The sequence below is a fragment of the Callorhinus ursinus genome, unplaced genomic scaffold (genome assembly GCF_003265705.2).
Source record: "Callorhinus ursinus isolate GAN/ISIS: 27379988/994484 unplaced genomic scaffold, GSC_fseal_2.0 scaffold11, whole genome shotgun sequence".
Classification (NCBI taxonomy): domain Eukaryota; kingdom Metazoa; phylum Chordata; class Mammalia; order Carnivora; family Otariidae; genus Callorhinus; species Callorhinus ursinus.
Genome location: NW_027397073.1, coordinates 12,707,763 through 12,720,409, shown reverse-complemented (window position 1 = coordinate 12,720,409; position 12,647 = coordinate 12,707,763). Strand labels below are relative to the sequence as shown.

Below are 12,647 nucleotides of genomic sequence, written 5' to 3'. Positions count from 1 at the left end.
GTGTGTGTGTGTGTGTGTGTGTGTGTGTGTGTGTGTGTGTGTGTAAATAAAAATGAAAAGTCAAGGTTTGGTAATGATTAAGAAAATTGTTGACACTGTGGTTAATTACAGGAATTTGCTTCTTTGATTCAGTTTCTTAAAATTTTTTTTCAGTTTTTTATTTAAATGGCTACTCCGTCTTTGTAGATATTGGGGGTATATTGTTTTCTGTGGCTGCACGGCTTTTAATGGTTTGGAATAATAAATAGTTATTTTCCATTTCACATGCCATCATTACCCCTCACGTCCACCATTTTGATCTCCTTTCTCCACTGTCCCAGGAGGCTGGTAGGACACGGTAGAACAAAGGATACACCTTGCTGAGTGGAGGAGAAACTTAAGACTCAACGAGGCAGAATGCTTTACCCGAGCTTATGCTTTTAGTAAGCCAGAATTCGGGCCCAGACACCAAGCATTCGAAGCCCACCAGTAGGGCTTGCAATACTTTCATCGAACATAGTGCAATCTAGTTTCCCCTTTCAACTGACAGCAAATGTTTCAAAACCAAGAACTCTTTTAGGTAAGTCTGGATTTCAGAGACTGCATATAAAAAAAAAGAATGGAAATGACCTCAATAATTTCTGTATGGATTAGAGGTTGACATGATATATTGTGTTAAATAGAATATATTGTTAAAATTAATTTCATGTATTATTTTAATTTTTAATGTCATTACTAGAAAATGAAAAATCACATCTGTGGCTCGCATTTGATTCCTGCTGAACAGCACTGGTCCAGAAGTTTTCCCTTTGGATAAGACAGTCACTTGGTAGGTGAGGGTAAGTGGGGCCAGGAGTCCAGCTGTGAGTAAAACAGGACAGAGACTCTTGCAGCAAAGAGCCAGAGGACAGCTGGTCCACCATGCCCTTGGGAACAGGGCCCTTCTTATGCAAGACATTAAAGAAGCAGCAAGAGTTCCTTGTGACAATTTCAAAGGAAACATTTTCGTTTCTGCAACCTAGTTCTTTCCTAAACTCCGCCCAAGGCAAAATGGATTATTGCTTCCTGGAAATGGAACCAGGGGACTTGAAAGTGTTTCATATTAAAAACAGAAAAGCCCAAGAAGAAGAAAAATAATTACATTTCTAAAAGCTTTTAGAACAACTGCTTGCTTGTGAGAAATAATTTTCCTATAAATATTTTATTCCTTCTTTTCTTTCTTTTGCTCCCCAGCTGAGGAGTTCCACATGGATATAGGAGGTGATGTTTCCCTTGGGAGGGAAGATCAAAGCCAGTCTGGATCTACTTTCCACTAAGTTTGACGTAGTCTTTGCCCGCCTGCCTGAGATGAAATGGTCCCCAAACTTTGGAAAAACACAGAAAGAATGCAGAGAAAAATCCATAGCTACATAAGTGTGGAAGCCAGTTGTTTCAGAGAAAGATCCAAGGCTTGGCTAGAAAGAGAGAAATGCTTATTGTTTGTCTGTGGGAACCTGCCCCTAACAACCCATTTTGAAAGACAACATGTAGTCATGTAAATAGCAAGTTACTCCTAACTGATGCTAAAGATGCGTCCAGAAAACAATGGGCCTATTAAATGGGACTTGATAAATATTTTTTAAAAAGAAAAAAAAAATAGGCAAAACACGAGAATTAGATTCCCTGAGGCTAAAGACTGGATCTTAATCATTCCTAAAGCCCAGAGCCCGGCCCGGCACCTGTGCCTCGAGTGGAGCGCCACAAATATTTGTTGGATGCCTGGATCCATTAATCAACCCGTCCAAAGAGCATTGAGTGGGAATAATGTGCCCAGGTGCTTAGTGTGGAAAACTGGGAAATGATAATACCACTGATAGCAAAGGAGAAGCTAGGGAAAGACCTAGTCTTGGGACTAAATTGTAAATTCGATTTGGTTGATGTTTTGAGGTGATGGTAAATATCCAGTTGCCCATGGACAGCAGGTAGCTGAAAAGAGAGATTCAAGGTTATCTTTGATGATCAGCAGCATCCAGTCAGCTCCTAGCTAGGGAACCATGATCATATTTGGTGTAATCTTACTAAAGAGAGGTCATGATACATGGAGCGTGTCCATGCAGAGACATAGGTATATTTTGCTGTATTTGCATTCAGGGGCCTAACCGGCAGCAAGGGTAGACTTCTTCTGTGTTATGGCTGGGAGACAATTCACCATGGGTTTCTCATGTTTCTGCTCATGTTGCAAGCAAGGCACTGAACGCTCTTCCTTCCTGACTTCCCGAGGCTGTCTGTGTAGCAAACACAGACACCGTGCCTTCTTCCGGAGCAAAGGGCAGACGTGCTTACTGCTCATTGTAAATGATTTGAGTTGCCTAAATTCTTTTTTTTTTTTTTTAAGATTTTTATTTATTTATTTATTTGAGAGAGAGAATGAGATAGAGAGAGCATGAGCGGGGAGAGGGCCAGAGGGAGAAGCAGACTCCCTGCTGAGCAGGGAGCCCGATGTGGGACTCGATCCCGGGACTCCAGGATCATGACCTGAGCCGAAGGCAGTTGCTTAACCAACTGAGCCACCCCGGCGCCCAAGTTGCCTAAATTCTTAAACTCAGAGTTCCTCTCTTGTATCACGATCCATTATGTGAGCAGATGTCTTCTGGTCCTTTTTACAGAGTCTTGTGGGAATTGGGGCTTGGGGAACAGGCTCAAAAAATGCTGATTATTTTGGCTACTGGGAGGGCTGTGAATAATAATCTGTCCTTTGTCTCTGACTCAGGAATCTCATGTTTTCAACCAGCATCCATTATATGGTGGCAGGCGAATTTGCTGGCTTTCAAGTAGGGAAAAAATAAATCTCAGGCTCTTCAGAGTTTTTGACACGCCCTCTCAGAGATTCTCACTCTGGGTCCAGGGATGATCTATAGGAGACCCCAAAAGGAGGCTGTAATTAAAGGCAACTCAGAGAGTTCTTCTCTAGGGGGTAAGAAAAGAAAGAGGAAAAGAACAGGGCCTGATTGCTTTGGGGCATGCCTTTCATTATGGATGTGGGCTCAGATCTTTCAGCAGCATAAATTAAGGATGGTAGAGGAGCATGCAACCAAGAGCACACAGACAGAGAATTAAGTAGGGTAAGGTGGGCAGTGAGACTGCAGGGTTTTTAAATGCAAAACAAACTCCCCCCCCACAAAAGGAATTTTAACATAAATTTGCAACGGAAAGAATATATTTAAAATTGATTAGCCTCTTATACTTTTTTACAACAAAAGTAAGCCAGTGCATTTAAATGAGTTTTTGTGACCTTAAGGCTTTATTGTTATTATTTTTTTGTTCCTGGAATGAGTACTGATTGCAATTATTATTATCCATTTACCTACTTCCTTGGTGCTGACGGAAAGATTTACTTCAATACAAAAGACCCTGCCAGGCCCTGGAGGGAGGGAGTGTATCTTCTGCTTCTCTCCCCACCCCCTTTCCTCTAGGGAGCTCTCAGCAGAGCCCAGAGGATGTGCTGAGAGGTGTCTTCTGACAAGCTGCTGGTGTGCCACTTAAATGAAGTTTTTTAAAGACAAGTTCCACCCTCATACATGTTTAAGTTGACATTTAATTTTAAAAAATTTAAATGTAAACAGTTGCAAAGGATTTAATTTCCAATGCGTTGTTAATAGTATGAGAAAGAAAACTGTCCCCAAAAGGTCTATGGCAGAAGGTTTTTGTATGATGTAATTTACAACCCCTTCCGTGAAGTAATTATGATTCTTGATAAAATGCTTGAGTAATTTCCAGATAGACTTTAATGGGATTAAGAAATCCTGAGAAGCTAGGGCTCCCCACTCAGCTACTTAAAACAGGTCAATCAGACTTTGGCCGTTTTTTGGTTATGGCACATTTCTTGCTTTAGAGGTCTCTTCCAAGAGGGAATCCCTGATTTGAAGCCAATTTTTCTTTTAAAGATTTTATTTATTTATTTGACAGATAGAGACATAGCGAGAGAGGGAACACAAGCAAGGGGAGCGGGAGAGGGAGAAGCAGGCTTCCCGCTGAGCAAGGAGCCTGATGCTGGACTCTATCCCAGGACCCTGAGACCATGACCTGAGCCAAAGGCAGACGCTTAACCCACTGAACTACCCAGGCACCCCCTGAAGCCAATTTGAAATAGAATTTTGACACATATTTACAACAAGCTTGTCTGAAAAGTTATTTTAACAGTTGACATTTAAAAATAAATTTATTTATAGAATTGGAATCTAAATACCATAATGATTTGATACTCAGCATCATCTACATGAAAAAATACAGGGACAAGTTATTTTTTTGACACCTGGAAATTTTACATTGTTCCTTTTCTCTCCGAAATTCGTATATTTCTATCCTCCATTTTATCTTAATGTGATATTTCTGTCTTTTTTTTTTTTTTTTTTTTTTGAAAGAGAGGGAGGAAGAGAAAGAGAGGGAGACAGAAGAGGGGCAGAGGGGGAAGGAAAGAGACCCTTCAGCAGTTTCCATGCCCAGCGCAGAGCCTGACACAGGGCTTAATCTCATGACCTGAGCCGAAATCAAGAGTCAGATGCTTAACTGACTAAGCCACCCAGGTATTCCCCCAATGTGATACTTCTTAAAACTAAGAGCTTAAAATTAATTAACTGCTCATAATTTTCTACCACCAAAGTAAGTCTATGATTTACTTTTTTGTTCCTGGGTTGAGTAATTATGACAATTATTATTATTATTACCCTCTTGGCTTTTTTAAAGATTTTATTTATTTATTTGAGAGAGAGAGATAGGGAGAGCACAGAGAGAGAGGGAGAGGGAGAAGCAGACTCCCGCTGAGCGGAAAGCCTGATGTGGGACTCGATCCCAGGACCCTGAGATCATGACCTGAGCCGAAGGCAGATACTTAACTGACTGAGCCACCCAGGCACCCTTATTTCCCAATTGTTAAAGATGTACAAATATTTTACCAATTTTGATAATTATTAAATATTAAAAATAATTTTAATGGAAATGTACCTCTTACTGGGATGAATGGTGCTGGATTATTCCCTTCCACTTTCCCCCTGCCAAAATAAATAGAAATTACCTATTACAAGAAAGCTAGAGTCACCATTGAGTCTATTCTTGCTTTTTGTTCTAATGGATGTAAGCTCTGAGCAGTGTTGTTCACCTAAGAACATCTGGTATAGTGAACAACCTTGTCATCAATAGGATATTGGCTTTATTTTTCTGGGGTTGTCCTTATGAATAGGTACAATACCATTCATCCTCCATTGGTTTTCTTCTTGCCCAGTGATAGGCATATTTCATAGTTGTCCAAAGTCCGTCCTACAGGCTCAGTCATGAACAGAGCGATTCTTTGGGTAAGGATAAGGGACTTGTATTACCACTTACCTAACTCAGTTTCACACATTTTTTTCTGTATTCTGCATAATAAATATTTAGAAACAGATGTCCCTACCAACCAGAAGTTTTCATTAAGTCTCCTGTTGGTTAAAACTGCAAATTTATTGTGTAAATAGCCATTAGACATATCCAGGCTTAAAATATATACCATTGATGGTAAATGTTTAAAAGAGAGCTGGGGGCGCCTGGGTGGCTCAGTTGATTAAGTGTCCAACTCTTGATTTCGGCTCAGGTCATGATCTCCGGGTCCTGAGATTGAGCCCTACATCAGGCTCTGGGCTGGGCATGGAGCCTGCTTAAGATTCTCTCTTTCTCTCCCCCTCTCTTAAAAAAAATAAAATAAAGACAGCTTTAAAAAAAAAGAGCTGGACTTTGACATTCTGATATCTCTAGTATCTATGCATACTGCAGAGCTTAAAAATATTTCTCATTTATTGCAGAAGGTCCTTCACAGAGGCATCACACGGACCCTCGTAAAGGTCCCGCTTGCTTCCATTTCATACCCCACAGTGCTGGCTATTCTGAAAACCTCCTGATTCAGTCTTGGGAATGTTTTGCTCCTCTGAAAATTCTTCTTCCCTCCCATCCCAGCAACAAATGTCCTTTGTCCCATAATAATTAAAAAAAAAAATCCCTGAAAGATCCAAATTGAATAACAATAAAGATCTGATTGGAACCTTCATAAGCCTGACAATGTAGAATTGTATTTCTTAAAAAGTGTGTAACCACATTTGTCTGGACTGCAAAAGACACCACAGAATAAGATCAGAATAGAATTTTAATGGACTCCCTAATTTCCTTAGAAAGGCTTATATTTCAAGGCCTTCCTGTTTTTTTCTGATAGAGTAGGTGTACATTACTAACTATAAGTGATAAGAAAGTATAAAAACAGCCCCTGCCCTAAAAGTACAATTGAAATTAGCATTGAAGTTCACATTTATAAATTAGTCATTTTAGCCTAAGTTTAATTGTAGACTACTTATTTACATTTAATCCTGATTATTATAACTCCTCTTGACTTATCCTAATTTCCCATATTGGGCCAGGCCTGGGTCCTCGGATGAGAAACAATGAACAGTTACTAATGAAACACAAGTCATATCTGAATGGAAGGTCATATCTGAATATGCAGAGGTAAGTAGGTTGGGGCAGAGGATGTTGGGGGTGTGTTTTGTTTTGTTTTGTTTTGCTTGAACTATAGCAAAGTGCTTCCTTAATGTGAAATGTGACTTTACTTCAAATCTTAAACTTACAAGAATTTTCAGCCTGCAAACTCAGAGATGAACTGTGTGCTGTGGAGCATGTCATTTGTCATTCAACCTGCCGTGAGATCTTGGGCGGACCGAGGTGGCTCCTGGGTGCTTTGCTCCTTGTGGCTCCTTTTAGAGCCCTTGATCCCAATTTGGAAAATGTATGTGTTCTATTTAACCCTGACCTTGGCCCACATATCCACCATGTTGGGAGTAATGCAGGTGTGAATCCTTTCTCAACACAAAATTGGTAGGAATGCTTCTCTGTTGTCTGACAGCAAAGTAATTGACACACTTAAAAGAAAGGAGGAAAAAAAGGACTAGTTGAGACTTTTATATACGTTCATTGCTTCTAACATGTTTTTTAGAACAAGAAAAATGCAACATCAACTACTCTTAGAACGAGTGAAGCCACCATACTGTACAGTTTTGGGGGGGGTTAGGCAGCCAGGCACATTTACCATTAAAACCAGAGAACAATACCCCACAGCAAAAGAAAACCAGCCAGAAGTTAGCCCCCATGACCTTTTTTTATATATATACATTTTTAGAATACTCTGCCTTTGAACAATACAAACAATAACAACAACAACAAAAAGACAAACAGGCTTTATATTAAAAATGTCTGTGTTCTTCATTGTTACTTCTAAAGCAGCTTGGAGGATTTTGCCACTTGGAGTGTACTGCGAATTGACTCCACTAAAATGATCTTGGTAGGATAGCAGCACAGGATTTGATATTCCATACTCATCGCTTTTGACAATGTAAACCTTTCATAAAATAGTATTTCGCTTTAAAAATTAGAATCATTCAAAGGTCTGATCATTCGATTCCCTGAGGCCTGCCAGGGAGGTCTGGCTTCATACCACGGGTTTCCTGCTTTCTCAGGGTGGGGCACAGGCATCACTGCATTTCAGGAAGAATCTGAAGGACAGCCAAGGAAAGGGCCCTGTGGAAGGAGGGCAGGAGTGCTCTAGACGGGTCTCTGTCAAAACAGACCACATAAAGCAACCCTCTGAAGGTCACACCGTCATGGCCAGAATTTAATCCCCTGGTCATTTCCCATCTGGATTTTCAACTGAATGAATCTCATGGGTTTAACCAAACATGTATGTCCTCCTAAATAATGTGTTAGATCCTGATTTGCCCAGGGACTAGTAAACCTTCAAGGAACAAGGTCAAAGGGACAACAGATACATCCTTCACAATACACAATTTTGTTGACATGGAAATACACATAAGTTGGTTGAAGCAAAGCTCCCCAGTGGCCAACGTGCTCCAGGGTTTTCGGGTCGCTGAGACCCAGGGCTTCTCTCACCTTCTCAGAAATGCTTTTAAACAGTTGAGACAAAAATCCCAAATAGAAAAATGATAATTTTTGCTAATGAAGAGTGTAGAGGCCATAACTAAATACAACTTTAAAAAAAAATGCTGAGATGCATGTATCTTTTTTTCTTAAAGCAGCTTTCAAAATATCAACCACAGCATTAAACATTGAACGTAGTACATTCCAAAGTTAATACAGATAAATGGTATATAATGCAATAATGCCACAGTTATTCCATGAATGTCTCAAAGCTGACTCCAAACTTGAAAAAAAGATTTTCTAGTTTATTCGCTGGAGATTTCACTTCTTTACTACTTCTCTAGAGTTTCCACCACTGACTTTTTTTTTTTTTCTTTTCTTTTTTAATGCCCCAGGATGTACAGATAATTCCCACATTCCACACCTGGAACTTTTTCTTTCCCCCCTGTCAGGTTTTCCAGAAAAAAAAAAAAAATCCCAAACTACAATGACAAGGTAATGTTTTACATCATAATTCCAGAGACATAGGTCAATTAATCCATGACACCTCATTTCAACGCTTCCTTTAGGATTTCCGACTTTCCCCAAAAGTCATTGCAAGCCTCGCTTTCGACTGCGCAGCCAGCACGCATGCGCCGCGGCCACACGGCGCCCAGGCTGCGCGCGGGTCCTTCCCTCGGTTTCCTCCCGGTGGCGGGACGCCACCTCCCTCTGCGGTGCCTCTGTTGCCTTCCCTCCGCAGCGATCAACGTCTTAGGAGCCTTGGCTTCCAGGTTCCCCGCTCCACGAGGGAAAGGGCCCGAGCAGGGGGCCCCGGGTAACACGCCCAGGGCCACGACTGTTCTTTCTTGACCGGGGCATTCTGAGCTCTGTCAGCTTCCAGACATTCGGAGACCACACTGCCCTGTTGACAGCCCTCCGAGCAGGCCAGCCGGTGCCCAGGCTCCGTTGCCAGGACCAGGCCTCCGAGCTGGGGCGAGGCGGGACTTCAGGCCGTGGCCTCTTAGGGAAACGCAGGCACTTGTGGCGGCCTGATGCTTCTGGATAAGTCACCAAAACGTTCACTTCCTCGCGTTCTGGAGGATTCTGTTTCATACACACACAGAGCCAGTATCTGGGGGAGAGTGTATCCAAAATGTCTGAATATACACATCAGGGCTTTAAGGTACTGGATGCTATTGGATAAATTGCTAGAATGCTTCTCGGCACAATTGGTAGCTTAAAAAAATACTTTCCTATGGTTTCACGGCATTTTCCCCATCACTGTCCTTCGGTGTGGAAGTCTTGGTGCACACCAAGTCCATCTGAAGTTCCCTAGGTTTGGTTTTTTTCTTTTTTCTTCCAACCGGGTATGTACCATGTGAGCCAAATGCTAAGTGTCTGCTCTTCAGGCCAGGGAAGAATGGACTTCCGACCGAGCACCTTCCCTCTCTTCATATCGCAGCCCCCAGAGCAAAAAAAAAAAAAAAAAAAAAAAAAAGCAAGGAAAATGAACACCTTCTTCCTAACCTCCAGCAGCCAGACACCCGGCTTCTGGAACAGTCCAGTCCTTAGTCAGTTTGTTTGCTCTTCAGATGGTGAGTCAGTCCAGCCAACAACATGGAAAACAAATCCGTGTTTATAGGCACAGGAGATCCAGGTGGAGCTGCACAGGTAGGCTTGGCAATTAGTGGCAGGGTTTCCAAAGACAGGAGGTTCGATGGGACTTAAATAAATAAATCTTCTTTTTTTTTTTTCTTGATAATGTAAAAAATAAATGGTATTTCCCTTTGGCAGTAAATAGCTGATTCGACACTGAGCCCAAAAGCTGTTTTTGTTTCGTTTTATGTTTTGTGTTTAAGAGACCACAGCTTCATTTCATGGTACATCATCACTGGCAATGCATATATTTCTACTGCTTTAGTGAACCTTTTGCATATTTGTTTGTGGCAGGCCTACTGACTTCATTTGTGGCCCAGGTAGGCACCCAGGGTGATGCAAGCTCCCACCAGGGCCAGACTGAGAAGGGCCTTCAGAGACAGCCAGGAGAAGTCAAACAGAGGCTGCATGCTGGGGCCGTACAGCTCCACAAAGGCATCCTGCGGGGGACGGGAGAGGGGGAGAAAAAGAAAGAGAATTAGAGAAAGAGAGAGCACAGCATGCCAGCCTACAGGGAGGGTAGTGTCCAGCCCAAGGACCCGGGCGCCTTCTGCCCAGTGTGGGGAAAAGTAAAACGCTCTTCGGGGGCAGTGATTTGGACCTACTTTTTTTTTTTTTTTAACTCTCATTCAAGAAGTATTTGTCGAGATCCTATTGATGGGCCAGGTACCACAGAGACAAACACAGCAGTGAGGGAAGGAGACTAAAAGTTCCTACTTCACCGGGCTTTTATCTGGTTGCGGGCCGTAGATGGTAAAATCAATGTACCATAGAATGTGCAAGAGAGTGCTAAGTGCTAAGGAGAAAAATAAAACAGCAAAGGCAGCTAGAAACTACTGGAGGCTAGGCTTTGCAATTTTAGCTAGCATGGCCATTCCTAAAAATAATAAGAAACAGTAGCTACAAGTAAGCTCCTTGATGGAATGCTTGCTATATGCCAGGCACTTGTAATAAATGCCTCAAGTGCATTATTTTATTTACTCTTCATACCAATATTATGGAGTCATTTTATTTAATTCTGTTCTGTAAAGGGGGGAAAAAAACTGGGGGGGGGGGGGAACAGAGGGTAAAGGATTTGTCTAATCAATGGCACTGCCAGGATTCGAACCCAGGTCCAAACCAGTGTTCTTCAGTCGCTGATGCCCTCCCACGGCTCACACCAGCCGTGAGTGCTTGGTCGGTCCAGGATGCTGGTACGGTCCATACAAGCAAGGTGGCCTCCCCTGGTGGCATGCCTAGCCTCTGAAAGTCAACAACAGGGTTCTCCCTGGGTAAAAAAGTTGTCTCAGCTGAGGTCTCTTCCGGGAGTGGCCAGGCTGGATGACCACAATCCTGCCTTTAACTCAAGTTGTGAACTTCACAAAGCATGTGGTCACTTATGGTCAGTTACATGTCACTGGACACACAAGGACCCAAGGAAGGAAGACGGCTCCTCTCATCCTTTCCTATTGCTGCCTCGAAGTCAGGTCTGCGGGGTTACAATGGGAGTCATGGCCAAGTTCTTCAGATTGTTTTGGACTGGATTGAATTGGACTGGACTGATGGCTCATTTCTTAGATTTGTTAGGGGACATTTGTTGGATCCAGTGAGTAGTTGGACAACTCTCTAAGTATATCTGAATATATAAACCAGTAAATGAAATTCTTTTTGCTTGGTATGATTTATTCAGACATGAAGAGAACAAGACATACTTCCACATCACTCCCAACAACGCGGCATCAGAGCCCACGAGACAGTAACACACCCACACTTGTAGCACTGCTGTGTGGAGGTGGTTCTGACAACGGTCAGTGTTTTTTTCTGTTTAAGGCAAGTGCTGCACGGAGGGACCAGGGATCAGCTTTGTCTCTCCTGTGCTGTTCGTGGTTTTGGTACATGTAGGCGCTTAATAAGTGCCTGTTCAATTGGCGCTTAAGGGTTTCTGAATTCAGTCATTGGTTTGAATTTTGTCTTTGGTCTAATGCTTCACCAGATGCTTACTTTGCCTGTTTGAAATGATTCCTTCTATACGTAACAACCTCTGGGAATCTGAGGAGTCGTCTTGAAGGTGAGAGTTCAAGGCATCATTAGGGGAACTTGTTATGCTATTAAATACAGATCTACACAATCATTTTCATGACTGTCTAGTATTCCATTTCATATAGTCTGTCCTCGATTTACCCGAATCTTTATCTTTTTGAAACTTTTGCTGTCATAAATAATATTATGATACATTTTTGTGCATGAATTCCTGTCCACTTGCTAAGTTGCTTTTTGGGGACAAATTCCTAGAAATGAACCCAGCTGATCTGTCATCAAAATTGCTCCTGACTGTCACAAAAGGTTTGTGATGAGGTATTCGCACTCCCTCACTGGTTGCCCTTGAGCGGTGACACTTTGTACAAAAGTCAGACAAGGGTTTAGGGCAGTGGTTCTCACTGGGGCTAACCTTGGCCCCAGGGGACATCTGGCAATGTCTGGAAACATTTTTGGTAGGGGTACTGCTGGTTGTAATGGGTAGAGGGCAGGGACGCCGTTCAGGATTCCACAACGCACAGGATAGTCCCCAGCCCAAAGTGCCAACAGAGCTGAGGCTGAGAAACCGTGTGAAGAACGGTTTAGGAGAAACTCTGATCATGGACCACAGAAAACCTAATGGTCCATCTCCTGTGTCAAGGGCTTTGCTCAGATTAACACAAGATGAGTGAGTTAGCCTGGACAAGTAACTGCTCCCCAGCAAGTGGGTGCCCTGGGCTTGCAGACGCACTACATTAACCTTTACCAGGAGAGGGCGCAAGCGGTTTCTTCTTTTTTTTAATCTATTGTTGACGCTTTCTACATTTGAGCCTTAGGAAAGCAAGGCAATAGACAGAAATGAAATATGTGTGCAGTGTTCTCAGCACAAAGCTGAGGTAACAATCCTGACTGCTTGTCAAGGAACATACCTTCCCTATATATAATCAGGGATAAATGGGGCAGGAAGGGGTCAGGACAGATTTATGAGCAGGAGAAACTCTGCTTCTTGTAAAGTGCATCCCGGGATCCCACAGACACAGCTGCAAACAGCTAATAGCCCACCGTTCCAGGCTGATCTCTCCAAGGGATGGACAGGCCGGAACCTCCCA

At 42.5% G+C, this 12,647-nt stretch overlaps 1 protein-coding gene across 2 annotated transcripts in view; it reads right to left on the bottom strand.

Moving 5' to 3' along the window:
• BCL2 (BCL2 apoptosis regulator) overlaps positions 1 to 12,647 on the bottom strand; it is a 235,803-nt gene that overhangs the window by 61,481 nt on the left and 161,675 nt on the right. The window contains exon 3 of one of the 2 annotated variants that reach the window (XM_025886340.2): positions 4,390 to 9,983. The exons of the other annotated variant lie outside the window; for it this stretch is intronic. Within the exon in view, the coding sequence (XP_025742125.1) occupies positions 9,849 to 9,983 (135 nt within the window). The 3' untranslated portion in view covers positions 4,390 to 9,848. Of the gene's footprint in view, positions 1 to 4,389; positions 9,984 to 12,647 lie in introns of those variants that run through there. 2 annotated transcript variants of the gene reach the window in all.